Raw genomic sequence first — 20,467 nt, 5'->3', positions numbered from 1 at the left:
AAGGTCCCTGGACAATTGCAGCAAGCCTACTCAGTGGTTGGTCACTTGAAAGGAGTACATTGTATCTCATTTTAATATTCTGAATCAGTACATCATAGAAATGCATTCTGAATAATGCATGTCTCCTACTTTAATTACTTGTTTAATTAGTGTGTTTCAAAGCCTAGAGCAACTGCTGTTGCTCTGATGATTAGAAAATTGCTTCCAGTTGCAGAAATCTATTTCCTGTTGTTTTTGCTGGCAGTGATTGCAGACCGACCTCCCCCAGTCATTCGACAAGGTCCTGTGAATCAGACTGTAGCAGTGGATGGTACTTTAGTGCTCAGCTGTGTGGCCACAGGCAGTCCAGTGCCCACAATTCTGTGGAGAAAGGATGGAGTCCTTGTTTCAACCCAAGATTCTCGAATCAAACAGCTGGAGACCGGAGTACTACAGATCCGATATGCTAAGGTAACTTATGACACCCTGGGTTTCCCATTTTGTTCCACTTTGTTTTGCCTCCAGCAAACCAGTGTTGAAGCCTCAATTTTTAGAAATAATGAAATGCTAATAGCAGTATTAATATATGTTTAATTTGATGCTTTATTCTTTCAGACACTTCTCTGTATATTTCTGGTGATATGACTCATAATTTACCCCATGGCAAGTAGTGTAAGGTTTTACATGGAGGAGAAAAGGATGAGAATTTGTGGGAGAAAAAAATACCTTCCAAGCAGTGATAAAATGCATTCCTTCCATTTTTCAAAGTTATTTTCCAGTACTATATTATGTGCTGTAAACTTCAAGAGTTCTATTGTGAATATTTGGTTCAGCATTTCGTAATTACAGAATACTCTACATGCAAACAAAAATGATAAAGCACTGTATACATTCAATGTACATTTCAAATCAGATTGTGAAATGATGAAATCTCACAGGTTTGTGGGAACAATTTAGGGATTTACCTTCCCAGGACGTCACATCCCATACCTGTTCTTTTCAGGACTATATTGTTTTGTTTCGGTTTTTCTTTTTCATTTTAGGTCAAGACGAGACAAGCTCATGAGGCATATGAAAGAGTAGCTTTGACAGCAATAAACATAAATTTCAATTGCTTTATTGCCTATTGTGAGCGGCTTCTTTGGAGTTTTGGATCAGCATAGCAGTTCATTTCATGTGCCATGAAAGTTAATATGTTGTACTTTTTTGTGACAATGATTGTAACTTTGTTATTACATTTGCCAGAACAAAATGACAGCATTCTTGCATTATCCAATATTATTTGATGATAGAGTTATTGCCTTAAGCAGAGGTATATGGGTTCATTATGTTACTGAGGATTTTACCATTGAACATGTGACCTGTGTTTGTTTTCTGGCAGTCAGACTTCTGAAGGAGGAGAGAGCATCATTCTAGCTGGGGTTTAACTTTATACTTGCTAAACTGCCTGAAGTTACAGGTTAGAAAAATAAAATGAGGAAAAAGAGGGAATGCTTTAAGAAGAAATCATTTTGTGTCTATCCATTTTCTTTAAATATCTGTTTATCTCCTTTATCCATGTGGATGTAACTCAAGTAAAATATGAAACAGCAAGAAGAGTCATTGGATATACTTTATTAGCCTTACCATGTGACTTAGTAAATATGAAATATAAACTAGTATTAAAGATTAACCCTTTGAATTTAAGGTATATACCTCGTGTACTGTGCCTGACACAGAAATTGATGATGTTAATGCACTTAAATACTATATCTTTATCATACAATTAGAATAACAATTTGTCTTTTGTCTTCATGCAGCATTTTAAGTCACATTCAATGAAAACATGTTAAATTAAGAGGAAGCTTCTGGTTAGTGCATTTTAAGGCAGCTCTCCATATTCATGGGCCATATACAAAACTAATCGTTTTTCCAGCCCAGTGAGCTCTTGAGTATTCCAAATATTTATTTTCCGTCTGTCTTCTCAGCTGGGTGATACTGGTCGATACACGTGCATTGCATCAACCCCCAGTGGTGAAGCAACGTGGAGTGCTTACATTGAAGTCCAAGGTAAATTTGATACTATTTTACCTAAAAGTGAAGCTTGAAATGTAGTTGTTTCCTTACTGGTAAAAAGATGAAGTGGATGTCTTGGAAGTCTAAGTAGGGGATGGATATTTTATCTACATTTATGTGCTTCTCTGCGTAAGCATCTTTCGTTTCTTTCTTCTTTGTTAGAATTTGGAGTTCCAGTTCAGCCTCCAAGACCCACCGACCCAAATTTAATCCCTAGTGCCCCCTCAAAACCTGAAGTTACAGATGTCAGCCGAAATACAGTAACGTTGTCATGGCAACCAAATTTGAATTCAGGTGCAACTCCGACGTCTTATATTATAGAAGCCTTCAGGTAGAGTGAAGATGGTGTTTCCTAGTTCTCTTTTTTGATTTACCATTAAATATGCATGTTGTAACTTATGTATCTATCCATAGCCATGCATCTGGTAGCAGCTGGCAGACTGTAGCGGAGAATGTGAAAACAGAAACATTTGCCATTAAAGGACTCAAACCTAATGCAATTTACCTTTTCCTTGTGAGGGCAGCCAATGCATATGGAATTAGTGATCCAAGCCAGATATCAGACCCAGTGAAAACACAAGGTGAGTATTGATTTACTCAGCCTTGGGACACCTACTTATCTTTAGATGTTACAATTATACAAGTAAAATCATTTGTATTACATGCTAAGATTATATATTTAAAATATATATGTTTTAGTTGCTCAATTAATTTTTAAATCATGGTGTCTGCAAACTTTCTTATTTTCTTGACTAAGCACTCCATGACTTGACAAATAACAAAGAAATGTTTCTCATTTTATAAAGTCGAAAATTCAATGAGCAAAAATATTAGGAGAATATTTTTATAATATATTCAGTTTCTTGACTTTTAAATATGGCTACATGTGGATGTAAAATCTTAATGACACATCTTTTTTTGTGATTTAATCTTAATCACAAATCACAAAATCTTTACTTGTATTTAAAATTAAGTAAATTTTGTTTATGAGACTAATATTCATGACCTTTGGGATGATTCTTGAACATTACGAACATAATCAAGTAATACTCTCTGGAAATCACACAAATGTAAGAGATAATTGTTCTTAACCCCTCTGTCCAGTCTTTCCAAAGCATGGAAAAGAATAATCTAGGTCTATATATTCTTTGATCTATCTTTCATTGTCAATTATGTGAACCATAATGTATTAAACTTTCAAATGGAAATCATGTATGTGTTCATCAAAGCTGGGTTAAAGAAACAGATACAAGGAAAAAAGAACATGTTTGAAGCTGCTTCTAAACACATTTGAATTTGGAAATTTTTTCACTTGAACCATGTTCTGGATATACTGCTTTTTATTGTCTTTCATGAATAAGAATTATTTTTAGCTTTCAACAGATTATTACCTCCTATTCACCCTCTTGTTCCTCCTTTTTATTTAATGTTTGAGCAGTGGTAAAACTTATATATTGAAAAAAAAGGTGAATTTGAATCAACCTGTACCTTTTATTTTAATATATTGTCATCACAGTTAAAATATACTTTATTCATATAAGATTAGTAAAGAAAGGTTACCTCTAGATGGTAGAAATTAGAAATATAAGATTCTTTTGTGAACGTACAGAGGAATCATAATGTCTCTATCTTTGTGTGTTTCCAAAGCAAAAGTTGAAACTTAGTTACAGTGATAGAAACAAATTGTACACAGAAGTACTGAAAGATTTAAATTACTTTTTCCAGTTTTGAGAGAGAGTCTAGCTGCCATGTTGGGCATTTCGTCTTCTCTAGAGAGTGTATAAACAACCTTTTGAGGAGGACCTTTTGTTTCAGAATTCCCAGAGAAAGCAAACGGAGCTGTGGAACATGCCCACGTCTGTTTTTTGCTGTGTGAAATCAACACACCCAAATGCATATATTTGCTATTATGAGTCACTTCACCAGTAGCTTTAGTAGTCTCGGAGCCTGCCTTAAGGCAGTTTGAGGTTTTCAGTGTTATATACGCATTTGTAAAGAATGCAGAAAGTAGGACAGCTGTAAAGTGAACTGAAACTTTGGTCCCCAGTCCAGTGGTCTCTACCCAGTAGACCTTAGTGAAAGTTTCTGATTAACTGTGATCTGTCATATACACATATGAATGATTTTGTAAAATACATCCTCAACTGTAAATGAGGAGTAGTTAATGCTTTATCTGTTAACTTGTTTTTAAAAATTTTAATCTACTTAACCTTTATACATGATAGCAAGCAGAATAACCTAAATGAAATAAACCCATGTCAGCTGGAAAACTAGAAACAGTAAAACAGGCATACCGTTTTGAAATCAAAAAATTTGTTATCTCAGCTCCTCAATCTATTAGCAAGCTATTGAGTCCTGAGCATTGATTCCCTTAACTATATAATGGGGCTAAAAATCCCTACTCCACAGGATTGGACAAGGATTAAATTAGCCAATTTTATGAATATGCAGGACTCAGACTTCTTTTCTGTGTTATACCATAAGACTTTGTCATTTGTCATTGGATTTGTGTTTCTTTCACTGGACTAAAAATAAGGGAAGTTCATAAAATTTGAGAAACACAGCTCACATGCCGAGTGAGAGAACCAGAATTAAGTAACTCGACAGACTGGAATGATGGGCCAGCACTAACAAGATTAAAATTAATGGAGCAAATTTAAAAGACTGGTAGGTTGAACTTAGGTTTTGAACTTAGGTTTTAAAATTTAGCTGTAGAAGGATAGGCTGAGGATACTGGGCTTAAAAGGAGTGTGTGCATTGGGTGTGTTGGGGGCAGGATCGGTGGGGGAGCTGACTTCAGTGTTTGAAGTCAATTAGAACACCTCCCAGAGCCACCTGAGTGAGTAGTTGTCAGAAAAACAAATGTAGTCTTAGCAGAATTATATGCAGAGCAAAATCTGAACTGGTCAGATCATGAATTAGAGTAATGTGTTCTTTTTTGAGCACTACATTTTCAGGTAGAATTTTAAGATATTTAAGAAGAAGATGAGGATGGTTTGGGAGGCTGCATTGAAAGCTAAAATTCATATCACTGGAAAAAAAAAATCCAGAACTTGGCACAAAAATTTATCCCCCAAAATAATAAAGTTAGACTAGGTCTGATTTTTTTTTCCTTAATATTTTAAGAGACTTTTGTGTGAGCAAGATATGCTTATTCTAACTTCAGGCACCTAAAAAAGACCAGTGAATGGGAGTTAACATTGAGGCAAATTTCACTGTCTAGTTTTAGACAGCTTTTGAGACGCAGTGAAACTGAGCTGAGTCAGACCATGGCAGGAGCCTGGGGAAGAACCTGGGAAAATCCAATTGACAGAAACAGAATGCATAAGCAGTTAGGGGAAGAGCCGAGGTGGAGGGAATTCAGGAAAGACTTGTTGGAAATTGATTCACAGGAAGCAGGCAAGTTATTTGTTTTCATAATTTTTCTTTTTAGCATTGATGGACTGATTGATTTGGCTGTATTAGGTCTTAGGCGTGCCACATGGGATCTTTGGTGGTGGCATTCAGACTCTCAGTTGTGTCATATCAGATCTAGGTCCCTGACCAGGGTTCGAACCCGGCCACCACATTGGGAGCACAGATTCTTAACCACTGGATCACCAAGGAAATCCCAGCATAACTTCTTTAACTGCTTCTGCAGCATGGCTTCAAGAACGTCTTCCCCAAGTGGAGATTCCTATGAGTAAACTGGGTCATAAGTTAAAGTTGCACAGATATAGGGCATAGTTTCCTGTTCAGGAGTCAGGTAGACCTATGTCACAGTAACCCTGTCCCAGGGTAATCAAAATGTGCTCTCTCAAATATAAGATTTGATAATGCAAGGGAGATGATATGAGCAGCTAGCAGATGGGGTGGGGGGATTGGAGACAAATGCAAGTGGCTGTTGCTACTGTTAATACGATTCTTTATCCACATTCTGTCCACACAGCATTCTTGAACCCTATCTTTTAAAGAATATGTACACAGACACAGAATGTACAGAATATGCATGTGCTCTAGGTAATAAGAGACATATTATTGTAAATAATGATATGGACCTGAATAATCCCATCCTCAAAGATCGTATATAGGAAACTCCAATACTGGGGAGATGGCAGGGGTAAAATAGTATCTAAGATTTCCTCCAAGTTTGAGTCTGAATGTTGGGAAGATCTTTTTCATGATAATACACTTCTTTCAGGAGGAGAAGGAAAGCAAGAACAATAAAGAGACCAAGTAATAAATGTCTCAATATTACACATTAAAGTATTAAACATTACTTTCCATTTTTCTTTCTTGTGAGGAATTTTCTGAAATAATGTTCTATTTCCAAGATGGTGACAGTAGGCAAGAGAATCTAGAAACTTTCATGAGAGGATTAACTAGCAAAGGTTACCTCAACCAGATAAATTAGTGATTGCCATGCAAATAATAGTAGTTACCTTTAAAAATGATTCCTGACATGTTTGAAGATACTTGCTAGAAGGCAGACGATTTCCCTGAGGATGGAATCTTACATATGAGAGAGCATATTTAGAAGCTAATGTGTATAATATATGTATGTGTTCCATACAGTAATTCACTTTAACTCAACGAATGTTAATTAAACACATTCTCTATGTATGTCATTGTGCTGGGTATTGTAGGTTCATAAACATGGACCCAATCCCTACCTTCAACAAAAGGACTTTCTATGCCCTAAGAAATTCAGTTCTCACAAAAACACTCCCAAGTGACTGCCACTGATACTGCCATTTGACAGATGAGGTAACTGAAAAATAGTAAGGTTACAAAATCTTCCCAGTGCTACATGGCTGTCAAGCTGCTGAACTGGGGAGTTGCCAATTCTGTCCGTGAATGCCACTCTTACCCTAGAGATAGATGGTAATTAAGTTCTACGAGCAATGGAGACTAGTGGGGAAGGAAATATTCCTGAGATGAAAAACTTAAAATCAAGTATTTTCTATCTATAGTCTGTGGCCTGAGGACCAATATGAGCCAAAGCTATTCCTAATGTATGATAAAGGATGAGAAGCCAAAACTCAGTTTTTCTCATTTTGCTTATTTATAAATTTATGTCAGAGGCTCAGTATATATATACATATATATATATATATATAATCAAGGTTTTACATCAAAGAGTCTTGAATAGTACTCTTTTTTTTAAATTTTATTTAATTTTTAAACTTTACATAATTGTATTAGTTTTGCCAAATATCAAAATGAATCCACCGCAGGTATACATGTGTTCCCCATCCTGAACCCTCCTCCCTCCTCCCTCCCCATACCAGTACTCTTGAATAGTACTCTTGATCTGTCGTCTCCTTCATTTGCCTGCCTTCCCTGAACTCTATCAAAGATACTTACCAACCTCATTTGTAAAAATTTTTATTGAAGTACAGTTGATTTATGGTGTTGTGTTAGTTTCAAGTGTGTAGCAGGTGAATCAGTTATACAAATGCACATATCCATTCTTTTTAAAATTATTTTCCCAGATAACTGATCTCACTTTTAATATCCATGTTTTTGTTTTCTATCCAAACTCAGTTCTTTATTTAATTATTCATAAAACTAATATTCTTGTTTCTGTTGCTTATGAGATGGAAAGTAGTCTAGAATATATGTGCCAAAATACGGTATTTGAGAAGGACAATTCTGGATGTAAAAGTATTAATTTTCTTCTCTTGTTCATAATACTGTAAACAAAGCAAAGCATCTGTATTTAGAAAATCTCTATAGAAACAGGCAACTTTTATCAAGTACAGACTTTTTAGTAAGTTTAGCAAAAATACTTCTTTGTTGGGAAAAAAAAATCCAACATAAATGAATACTAGTAGCAGTTTTAATTATCACTATATTCTTGGTCTCCTTTCTAAAAATGTTGATATTTTTGAGATTTAAAGCTCTTTATTGAACCTTTTTGACAGGGATACGATAATTAAAGTAAAGCAACCATCAATTAAATAGATGTTAAGTACTCTTTTCTCATCAGATTTATTCTATTCTATCCTGTTGGTGGTTTCCATACCCCCTTTTATAACCACTAACTATCTTACTTGGAAAGATATCCAGGTTTATCTTATAAGATGAGGGGTGTCTAATTTCTTTTTGTGCTTGCTTTTCACTTAGGTGTTTCCATTCTTTTCGTTACTCATCTACTGGTCACAGATCCTGGATATCTACTTTCTTGCATGGTTAGGATCACTACAGAAGGTTATGTAATAAACTTAGAGGGGAATGCACTAAGCCATTCATCCTAGGCAAGAAAGCGATCAGTACATGATAGGAGGAGCCCTCAAACACTGATGTTTGCCGTTGTTATTTTTGCCACCTGCTCTGTTTCGCTTTCTATATGCCCTCTGCTTGTTATCTCTCTCTGTATGTCCTGTCCTCCTGATTCTAGTAAAAAGGTTAAGTTGTTCCTATTTTATTCTGTAGCACAGATTGGAATTATTCTTCACAGTTGGAATGATTCTTCTTTTCTGAGATTTTCTATGAATGAAAGGATTGTTTCCCCATGCTTTTATTCAAGTCAGAAACATTGTCTAGGCTTTGACACAGTCTTCTGGGATTGTTGCAGATGTTCCCCCAACCAGTCAGGGGGTGGATCACAAGCAGGTCCAGCGAGAACTGGGAAATGTTGTACTGCATCTCCACAACCCCACCATCCTTTCCTCCTCTTCAATCGAAGTGCACTGGACAGTGAGTCATTGTTGCTGTTGTAATATTTGATTTCAGTTTTGATAAGCAGATGACTTTTTGGAGATCATTATATGAAAAATGTGCATATATATATAATAGATAGTTAAATTGTATATATCTGTTCCTTACTTCCCCACCAATGATAATTTTATAATGTAAACATTTGTTTGTGGTGGTAGCTATGAAATGGTTTTAAACAGAGAAAAATGTCATCTTGCATGTATTTTATATTATGCAGTAATGAATTGGGTTGGGAAGATCCCCAGGAGGAGGGCATGGCAACCCACTCCAGTATTCTTGCCTGGAGAATCCCATGGACAGAAGAGCCTGGTGGGCTATGGTCTGTGGGGTAGAAAAGAGTCAGACATGACTGAGTGACTAAGCACACACACAATGAACTTTACCTGTCTCAAAGGGAACAAGCTATATATTCCTAATACTCCTCAAAAGAGTGTATATAACTTATAGAATTATTAACATATGAAAATTTTTAACTGAGAACTGTTTCTAAATAGCATTAAGTAGTCTTTTAAAATTAGAAAATGGAAAACACATGTCATTTCCTTATCCCCTTGACACTCTGACTTATCTCTAGATGTCCACCAGAGAACTGCCATGGTGGCCACATTTCTGCATGAAACATAGAAATTCATAGCTAATATTATACATTAAGCTGGAAAAGTGGACAGATTACAAAAGATAGTGATTTGTTTCTCATATTCTACTTCATATAGACTAGAAAACTGTGAGATGAAGCCAGATAGAATTGTTTTGCCTCTTGTCACATTAATGTTCATGATTTTCTAAAAAGTCAATGGAAGGCATGAGTGATTGCATTTTATTTGTCATTGTAATAGGTGGACCAACAGTCTCAGTATATTCAAGGATACAAAGTTCTTTACCGCCCGTCTGGAGCCAACCATGGTGAATCCGAGTGGTTAGTTTTTGAAGTGAGGACCCCAACCAAAAACAGTGTGGTTATCCCTGATCTCAAGAAAGGAGTCAACTATGAAATTAAGGCTCGTCCTTTTTTTAATGAATTTCAAGGAGCAGATAGTGAAATTAAATTTGCCAAAACCCTAGAAGAAGGCAAGTATAATGAAATGTGTGATAACTGTGCATTGCAATACTTTCATTAGGCTTTTATTAACTTAATTGAAAACTTTTAATGGTAATAGTGACATTATTAACTGTCTTGGTAGTGAGCATTATATTTTGTTAATAGACGTTATTTAATTAGAACTACTAAAAACTAAAGTCTGTAATACTTGACTTGCTTTAATAGCGGCCTATATAAAAATGTGCAAATGTGAACATTGTATTACTTAGTGACATATCTTGGATATATCTAGTTATTCAGAACTAAAATTCACATTTAAAGATGTAATTATCCTCAATTTGCTTGCCTTTCCATTAATTTTTTCATTCATTTATCAAATGTTATTTTGAGTGATGCTTTGTAAAGCAAGTGAGTAATGTCTTAGTTGTCCCAGGACCTTCTGGGATTAACATTTTATGGCTCATGTCCCTAGAAACCTCTCAGCTCTACACAAACCAGTATGTTTAGCCACCGTGTAACTGGAAATTAAAATTAGTATTTACATAAAGGTTACAAGTTACATGTCACAGGTATAATCTTTAAAAATAACAAGAATTGTTCCTAAATTGTTCCTTTGATTACAGTAAATTATAATACAGTTAATGTCATGGATGGTTAGCCTTTATACTTTTGAACATTTTAGGGAGAACATGACACTTGGATAGGAAAGAGAGGAATTCTCCTGGAATGTTTTGTGGAGATAATCTATATAACTTTGGTTATAGAAAATTCACAGTAACAATAGGTTAGCAGTATTGAGGAAAAATTTAAATAGTTTGGGAGTAATCAGACTTGGATGAGACACATCTTTAAAACATACATATATATATATATATATATAGACATAAACTTTCTATGTTTTGTTTAATGGTTTAAATGCCTGCTTTCAATGTTTTCTAATATGCTTATTTATAAACCTGCTCTTTGAAACAATTTAATAGCACCCAGTGCCCCACCTCAAAGTGTGACTGTATCAAAGAATGATGGAAATGGAACTGCAATTCTTGTTAGTTGGCAGCCACCTCCTGAAGATACTCAAAATGGAATGGTCCAAGAGTATAAGGTAAATGCATCTATAGTCAAAAAGCAAGCTTGGCTGTATTGTTCATGGATATCTGGCGCCATCTGCTGGTGTGCACAGCAACATAAATTATTTTTTAAATTCTTGTCTGTTTAGTCAATAATTGTGAAATACTTTTTTCTTAAGCCATTTGGAAAAAAAAACAATTTAAAAGAGAGTATTTACCTGTTCACAGTATATATAGGTGCTCACACAAACAACACATGTAAAGGCTAATCAAAATTTCTTTTTTTCCCACCAAATCCAGCTTAAATGCATTTGCAGAACTAGTCTGCCCCATGGAATTGTATCAGATATGGTTTCTTTCTTTCTTTCAACACATTTGGAATTTTGTAACATTGGAGTTAAGTTGGAAAAATTATTTTAGTGTGCCTGAAAATTTTTTAATAAATTTGTTTTAATCTTTCAGCATCTCTAAACAAAATTTTATGTCTCAAAGGAAATTCAATTTTAAATTTCTATATATGTTTGAATGAAATTTTTTAAACATAACGATATATTGAAAGTAATTTAATTCAGTGATTCTAAATAATTACTTTTACCTGTGAAGTAAATCATCTCTAATCATTGAATTTAGAAAGGTTTACCTAGATTAATTTCAAGCAAATATATTAAGCATAGCAGGGTAGAATAAAATTAAGGACATGAGATTTATCCTATTAATGAATAAGCATTATAGCACAGTCTTAATGAGCTATGGTAAATGAGTAAATGATAGATTGAATTATGGAAATCACACAAGAGAGTAAATTTCTCTTGTATTTTTTCAATATGTATGTAAACAGATCACATACTAGAAGACTTTTGAACTGCAAGACGTATATTTCTATAGACAGTGCCTCATATGTCCATGATACCTCAGTATTTTTCTAGTTACCAGTTAAATTATATTTACTGAATTGTCTCATAAATGTGAAAACTTACCTGTTTCTATTGATATGAAATTGATGGTAAGAAAGTAAATACTCGTTTACCTTCTACAGGTAATTGGCATGCTAACATCAGAATTACTTATGGAATCATTTTCCAAACATAGGTGCATGTCCACCATTCTGAAAGATTCTGATTCAGCATCTGTAATGAGGCCCCTGTTTATATACTTTGGTAGATCTTTCCAGGTGATGTTGATACGCATTTTGGGTAAGGCCCAAATAAAGACCATAAATATACTTCTGAGTACCAAAATAATTTGTACGATGACCAAATATACTGAGCTTAATTTTAGGTATAACATTTTATTTTAAAATAACTTTTAAAAACAAACTAAAAACCTCTTTATGAATTTGTGTATAATTTAAAGGGGTGACATTTTTTTAGGTATTTAAAATACTGTTATAAATGCACTGTGTGTATTTTAGGGTGTTTGAAATTAGATCTTCTACTGTAATTGAGTCAGTAATAGGTAAGAATCTCTACACTTTGAACTTTCTCATGAGTTTCAAGATTATTTCAATACTGGGATGCTATGGTTCAGTCTGGATAAACAAACTGTTACAGAGACTTTCAAGCATATAGAATAAGGCGATATCTCAGCTCTCAAGCAAAATTGTGTTAATGTAGGCATTTTCCCCTAAGAGTCAAAACTCATTTCTCTCCTAAAGAAATGAGAAAGGGTGGATTTCACTTAACTTCATGGTCAATTTAAAATAATAAAATGCCTTTCACAACCTGATTGACTGGTACAAAATCAGTTTGTGGCTTTGGTTCAGCTGTGTAATGTAATTGAGGGAAAAAAATCACAAAGGACTCTTTATTTCCAACTGATCAGACCCTGGTATAGAGTCTGACCATTTGTTGGTATTATGCATTGAAACTATATTAAAATAATATTAACTTTCAAAGCAAAAAAGATTTTTGCCCATGTGAAAGAGGACACTGACATTCTCAGATTCATTTTAAATCCCATTTCCTATTACAGTTTAAACAATAGGCTACTTGAAAATAATCCCGCGTCTTGCTGGAGGACATCATAAAGAATACAGAGCATGTTTTACTACTGCATGGATCATTTTCTTATAGAAATTGAGTCCAGATACTTTCATGCATCATATCCAAGATCTACAACATGGCAAAAGAGCACTCTAATAATTCAGTAATCCTTTAGAGAAATTTAAATTAAGGACTATAGTGTAGCTCGGAAATCTTAATTTCCTAAAACTAATTTCCTACCACAAATATCATCAAAGTTAATGAGAGATACAATAATTTTCTTATTAGAATATTTTCCTTTCAAATCAAATATGAATTGTTATTAGGATCTTGTATTTTATCAAAAACTAATTAATATTACCATAAATACAAGATCAGAGTGCTATTTTTCTTTCATGGATAATAGTTCAACATACCATAGACGGAATAAATCTTAGGATGATCCTTACTCTTTATGTTCAGTTTTATTTATTTTTTAGGTCTTGGTGGTCTGGAACACATATTTCAGGAAAAGGCTTGTGTAATAGGTCCCGGCTCCATCTGTTTATTTAATAGGATCTTTTTATATTGTATTGGGGTGTAGCCAGTTAACAATGTTGTGATAGTTTCAGGTGAACAGCCAAGGGACTCAGTCACACGTACACATGTATCCATTCTCCTCCAAACCCCTGTGCCATCCAAGCTGCCACATAACATTGAGCAGAGTTCCATGTGCTAAACATGTCCTTGTTTTATTTTTAAAAACCATGTTTATGCCAAGAGAGTTTAGATTGTTCAGAAACTCTCTTTTTAAATCAACTGCTTCTTGATTTTGACATAAAAAGTGATGGCGTTGTGACAGCATCAGGTAATTTTGTCCCAGAGAACTGTTGAAATAAAGTATTAGACACAGTTTCCCACGCATTTTTGTGTTGTGATATCTGGTAGTATGCCTGGTTCATAGTAGAAATTCAAATACTGGATGATGATAGGTAAGTTACTGTTCTTTATCTGGATGTATACAGGTTTTTGCAAGTTCCTTTTATCTTTTTCTGGCGTATAATACCTAGATGTTTTTTTTGTTTGTTTGTTTGTTTGTTTTTTTAAAGCAAATCCTGTTGATAAGTGTTGATAAGAACCAGGGTCTTTGTAGAATCGCCTGATATAATCCTCTGTAGAAATATTTATAGAATCACTTGATATAATTCTTTAAGAATATATAAGAAAGTTCAAAGAGGTTTTTAATGTACTACTAACATGAAGTTTGACAGGAAGCATCTTCTCAGAACTAGATCTAGGGGAAAATGACTTTTGAAACTTCCTACATTATGTTCATGATAAATCTGAACTCTGTCTAGGTCTAAAACCACAATATTATGTTGATCTTTATATTAACTTACATAACTGTTGTGCTCTTCTTCCAGGTCTGGTGTCTGGGCAATGAAACGCGATACCATATAAACAAGACAGTAGATGGTTCCACCTTTTCTGTGGTTATTCCCTCACTGGTTCCTGGGATCCGATATAGTGTAGAGGTGGCAGCCAGCACGGGGGCTGGGTCGGGGGTGAAGAGTGAGCCACAATTCATCCAGTTAGGTGAGTGCCAGTGGCGATCTGGTTGGAAAGACTTAGCACTGTACGCATCGTCCTCCTTCTCTTTTTGTACGTCGTGGAGGCAACCAATGCAAGTTGCACAGACTATGGAATGTGGCAGTAGAATTTGAAAAATGATATTGTTAGCTTTGTTTGATCTGTCTATAATATCACAACTAAATTTAAACTTATCCAAACAAACATCTTAAATGGTATTTTGAGCAAAAGGCTGTAAATGGTCAGTGTCATCCTTTTTCTGTCCTATTGAATTTTTTCCCATCTGTTCAACAAACACTATTAACTGAGCACCAGTGAGATCTCCTCGACTTTTCTGCTGTCTCCATGGTATAGAATCTGTCTGCGATGCAGGAGACCCAGGTTCAGTCCCTGGGTGGGGAAGATCCCCTTGAGAAGGAAATGGCAACCCGCTCCAGTATTCTTGCCTGGAGAATCCCTTGCACAGAGGAGCCTGACAGTCCATGGGGTTGCAAAAGAGTAGGACAGGATTTAGTAACTAAACAACAACAAAGAATACCTCAGGGAACAGGAAAGATGTGGTTTGGGTAAAAAAATAAATATTTCTATAAGTATTTGAAGTTTAGAGCAATATGCAGTTTATATTTACCATTTTTGTCTATTTAAAATTATATTGCATGTGATAACAAAAGATAGACTGAGATGTTGAAATATGGTATATGCTAGTTACTTAGAAAGTTAAAAATACAATATGCTTCAAAACTGGTTTGAGGAATAAAAAACTGGCAGAACACTTAGTTGCCATACTTCATTATGGAAACATACACATAAAATTCAAATTATCAAATGGTTACCAGTCAAATCTAAAAGAACAACAACAACAAAAAAACAGCAACAAAATTGTGAATGGAAGGGGGAGAGAAAAGGTGTTAAGAGATGTTAAGAGTTGATAGTGAAATTTCATGATACTGAGAAGCATATAGTCAACTTTGTTTCTTCCAGGTCAGAAGTTAAGCATTAGTAGTATTTTATGCCAGTTGCTAAATTATGAAAAAGAATGAGATACGTGAATTTTCCTATATCACAAAAAAGTGCCTAGTATTGTTTCATGTTGGTAATATTGATGACATCTTAGAAATTATCTCAGAACAAAATTAAGAAACATTCTACTTTTAATAAACTTTGCTGCCATACATAAGGAACTTTACATTCAATTTGGAAACTGTTGTTGATGTTCCACTGTCAAGATAATACTAGCTGCTGTACCAGATACACTTGCAGAATTTCTGTAAAGTAGCACAGAGTCCACCTGAAGTCCAGTGATTGTAGACGTGGAGAGTCTCTGGCTGATGTGGCTTCCAGGGTTGACTTGGGCCAGCAGAAAGGAAGAAAACAAACACACAGTGTGGGGCAAGGTTTAAATGGTACCATGTCTGGAAATTGTGCATGTCGCTGCTGCACAGAGCTCAGTTTTGTGATTCTGAGCAGATGAATGGGAACACTGCAAAATCAAGTCACTGGCTAGGGAGTTACCCCCTGACAGCTGTATGCTATGAGAGAACCATTCAAGCTTTAGTGGAGAGCTTGTCGCCTCTTCTGCAGACATGGGCCAGAATTTAATTCTGAGAATATCTTTTACCTTTAACACTTTTTTTTCCAACACATTATAATATGCACAACTTTTAAGCAAAAAAAAAAAAAAGTAGCTTCATGGTTTTATTTCTGGTTCATTTATTCCAAATTTTTAAGCAGAATAGAAAATAATTTTTTTAATTGCTTGATTTATTGCAGTGTTACCTAAGGTATGGGAGAAAACAGTCTAAACATAGGTATTTTTACTTAAATAGTTGCCTAGTTTTGTGAAAAGTTAGTATTAACTTACTAAAACTAAAATTAAAAGTTACATGGCAATGACCCTGTACAATGTCATGTCATTTGCCTACTTTTTTAATTATATATAACTTCTAGTTCTGGGTTTTCAAAAATGAATTGGAAAAAAAGGACCATGTGTAACTTTATTTAAGATTTAAATCATAGGATTTAAGGATCAAATTGGTTTTCTTGAAATTATAAATATGTTCCAGTTTTCCATATCTTAATATAGCCTCAGCTGCAGTGAGACAAAGACTGAGATATAGAAGGGCCATTTTAATTCATTAGTCACACCACACTTTATTCTGTTAAGCCCATCTGGTCGCCTGCTTGGAACCCCTCTTAGCTGTCTTCATAAAATCTGAAGCCACCCAACTTAACTTTGCGCAAATAGCCATGAAATCTATAAACCTAGCAGATACAAAGGGTGTATTAGAAATAAAAAGAATAGATCAGCTTGGTGAACGTTCAGAGGATGAAGTGCTCTTAGGATAACCATAGATAAAAGAGTCTGGAACATGAAATGAAACTTTCAGTCAAGAAACATTTGAAGGCAGGTGACAGCAACTGCTTATGAAAATAGATTTTTCAGCCTTGACCCTCCATAGAATGAAATCTGGAATTCCGTTTAAGAAAAAGGCAAATAAAAAACACACACATATACAATACAGTAGCAATTTAGCCCTATACAGAAAAGGCTATTTTCCTACGGTTGTTTCCTTAGCCTTGGAATGCTTTTTATTTTACCTGCCAGTGTCTTATCAGAAAGCAATATCTTTTAATAAGAAAAAAAACTGTATTTTTTGTATTTGAGAAATATTATTCATAAATAATGAGTTATTCCAATTATTTTTCTGGAAAAAAAAAGAGTTTTGGACTGGAAAAAATGTTTCTACTTTAAAGCAGGTGGTTTTAGCAGAACAATTTTAGAGTCAAATGATTTAACAATTGTAAGAAAGCACCAAGTCTCATGAAATAGGCAAACGCCTTCCCATTTGACCAGATGCTGTAGGGGAAGAACATTAAGAGTACAGATACAGATAGTAAGTAATTCTTACAGATAGTAAGTAATTCTTACAGATAGTAAGTAATTCTGCCACTGGGCATCCTCAGCATTGGCATCACTTAGTGCCCACAAAGTAGGTTATTCCTTGATGATAGAGGAACAGCTTCCAGACTTCTATAGACTTTGCAGTCTGCTCTGTGTGATGTGCTAAAATGGTGGGTTTGAGCAATGAGTCTCTTAGTAGGTTGAAACATAAATGTGAACTAAGTAAATTTTAATAGCCATAATTCCATCAATCTTAAATTCTTGAATCAAAATAGCTAAGAGAAAATAGGAGCCTTTTTGACTATTCATAACACTTGATAATCTTGTCCATATTTAATGTTCTTATAGCTGTCTCTGGCCATGGTTATTATTTTAAAAGAAAGTTTTCTTTAAGAGTTCCATGGCAGTTCAGTGGTTAGGACTCTGCAGTGTCACTGCCGAGGGCCCGGGGTTAAGCCCTGGCTGGGGAACTAAGATCCCACAGTCACATGGTGTGGCCAGAAACATAAAAATAAAAATTCCATTTTTTTTAAAAAAAGACGTTTTCATCATTCCTTCATTAATAACATAATCTCAGTTTTTCATTGGTTTTAAATGATCCTGAATTTTTATAGACCCTTCTGAACATAATTCCAAATAATGTGTTTCTGAGGTAGTTAGGAGTCTTACACTATTCAAGGGTGGGGGAGAGGGGATGCACCACACACACACACACACACACACTCACAGTCCATGGGGCCGCAAAAGAGTCAGATACAACTTAGCAACTAAACAACAACAATTCAGTACTCCTTATTTGTATTCTTGGGGTAAAGTATTTCACTTTTTAGAAGTGTAATTTGTATTTTATCTCACTGTGCACTGAAAATCCCATCGGTGAACTGCAGTTTTCTGGAGCAAAATATAGGAATTGCAGGTTATTATCTTTGTTTTAAAATATATTCCATAAAATTATTGTGTTTGTTTTGAATTCAAATAAATAAAGTGAATATAATCTTGCCCCAAATGTCATTAACTCTTTTAACTGACGATGGTGCACGTTGCAATGAAAAGCAGAAATTATTGTCCAAAAATTAACAACATGATGATGGCCACTTTATGTATATAAGCACGTGCTTATTGTCTCACTGAGTTTTAAACCCGAATGAACCCAAAGATGGCCTTTTCAGATTCTCATGGAAACCCCGTGTCACCTGAGGACCAAGTCAGCCTTGCTCAGCAGATCTCAGACGTAGTGAAGCAGCCGGCATTCATCGCAGGAATCGGGGCTGCCTGTTGGATCATCCTTATGGTTTTTAGCATCTGGCTCTATCGACACCGAAAGAAGAGAAATGGGCTGGCTAGTACTTATGCGGGTATCAGAAAAGGTATTACCTTTCCTAAATTTTTCATGCTTTACATAACTCTTGATTTCAATATATGACTCTAAGTTATTCTTGATTTTATATATATGTATCCTATATTAATTATTTTAACATATAGAAATTTACAAAACTGCTTTTATTTTATTGCAACATCTAGATATAAACTCCACTTGGATATCAGTACTAAAATAGAACTTATCTGTTTCAGGCTCAATTTCTTTAAAATATATTTCACCAGGGTAAAAAAATAAATAAATAAAAAATAAAATAAAATATATTTCACCGGGGTAGGTCTACACTTGGTAGTGATACCGTTCCCTTGTTCTCTTAGGGAATTACTTTATTGCTTTATATCCTGGAGGAAAATTTTTAATCTCCATGTCTCAGGAATTATAAATCCAAGCTTTGGACTGTCATACAACTTTAAAGGAAGCATCATTCCCCTTTGTGAAGTGAAAGAGATTGTTTATAAATAAGTGTATTTCTGATTATTTATAAAATAATTGTTTCTTAGTGAATACGGAATGCCTGAGTGAATAGTGTGCTTCAGTTTGCAGAGAGAGAACACTTAGTACTTTTTTATTGTTATGTTTAAAGTTGCAGAGCTGACTATGTATATACTGTTGACGAACAATGATGATTTTGTTAAAAATGTATCTGCAATTTAGAAGAGAAAGTTTATTTGGCTAAAATTATTTACAATTATATGGATGAGCCAAATAAGCTGAGGAATTTGCAGACACTTTTGCCACATATTCTCAAAGTCTGCAGATTGGTGGTTTATATTTTTCATTTCCTGATGAGTTTGTTATCACTCTCAGATAATCCTTTTCCCCTTCTCAAATATCTTCATCAACTCTGGGCTGTCAACAGAGTAATTGTAAGTTTTCAGCCCACAGACCCACTTTATGTCTTTAGTCCAACTAAATTATTGACAGTGCTCCTTTGGGTCTCAAAATTGTCTTGGTTTTTGGATGACAGGGTATACATCCACCCTAGTTATAGGGTCTATAAGTCTAAGACAACACTTTTGCTGCAAAGCAGATTTAAAGAGGATGACTACTAAATACCCACTCCCACCGTCACCCTCCTTAAAAAAAATTGTCTACGTATTTCCTGAGTGAACATTTCCCACGTGGCTTGGCCATGCCATTTCTCTGAGCATTGATATGGCAAAGTCAGAATTTGTTATTGCTAGTTAGACCTTTTCTCAATGAAAAGTCCTATTGACTGTCCCTCTGAGCTTGTGAAATAGTCTGAGACAACAGTCTAAAACATTTGTGCTCTCAGTCACAAGGGGTCTTGGCAAGAAAGAGTCAACACAAATTCATCACCCACACTGTGGAAATTGATGAACATGCCTCTGGCCCATGGGTCCACAGCAGTCTCCTTATGTACATACGTTTGCCTTAGCATTATCATCCTTAAATATGTTTTTTCAGATATGTGTCCTATGTCAATATTAAAGCAAAAATGTCAGTATCCCTGCCTGTGAAATGGCAAATGGGGGCTGAGGGGTTACTGTGAAGAGACTAGGTGCTCATCACACATTCATAGAACAGTGTCAGGGCCACACATTACCATATAAAACCTTTGCCCAAAAAATAAGGCAGAGAAGGGGTTTGTGGGTGTCTGTGTGTTGTGGAGCACGGCACAGGTGGGCACTGTTGGGAGTTGTGTTCTGAAATCCCATATGAATGAGGAAAAGTGACTAACATCTAGATGTAGAATCTTTTGAGTTTCTAGGAATTTTATAATTTTTATTGCCATGAGTATGATAGCTGTGCAGTTGTAACAATGGAATGCTC

The 20,467-nt window shown here is 35.0% G+C and overlaps 1 protein-coding gene across 10 annotated transcripts in view; it reads left to right on the top strand.

The window, feature by feature from the left end:
• ROBO1 (roundabout guidance receptor 1) overlaps positions 1–20,467 on the top strand; it is a 1,295,994-nt gene that overhangs the window by 1,220,321 nt on the left and 55,206 nt on the right. For all 10 annotated transcript variants that reach the window (XM_059885533.1, XM_059885537.1, XM_059885531.1 and 7 more), the window contains 9 exons: positions 245–450; positions 1,947–2,028; positions 2,197–2,365; positions 2,449–2,615; positions 8,594–8,715; positions 9,573–9,804; positions 10,756–10,877; positions 14,228–14,399; positions 18,465–18,662. In XM_059885533.1, coding sequence (XP_059741516.1) covers positions 245–450; positions 1,947–2,028; positions 2,197–2,365; positions 2,449–2,615; positions 8,594–8,715; positions 9,573–9,804; positions 10,756–10,877; positions 14,228–14,399; positions 18,465–18,662 — 1,470 coding nt within the window. The remainder of the gene's footprint in view (positions 1–244; positions 451–1,946; positions 2,029–2,196; positions 2,366–2,448; positions 2,616–8,593; positions 8,716–9,572; positions 9,805–10,755; positions 10,878–14,227; positions 14,400–18,464; positions 18,663–20,467) is intronic.

Source organism: Bos taurus, chromosome 1 (assembly GCF_002263795.3).
Source record: "Bos taurus isolate L1 Dominette 01449 registration number 42190680 breed Hereford chromosome 1, ARS-UCD2.0, whole genome shotgun sequence".
NCBI classification, from domain to species: domain Eukaryota; kingdom Metazoa; phylum Chordata; class Mammalia; order Artiodactyla; family Bovidae; genus Bos; species Bos taurus.
The sequence above is the reverse complement of the archived record's forward strand: the minus strand, read 5'-3'. Positions and strand labels throughout refer to the sequence as shown.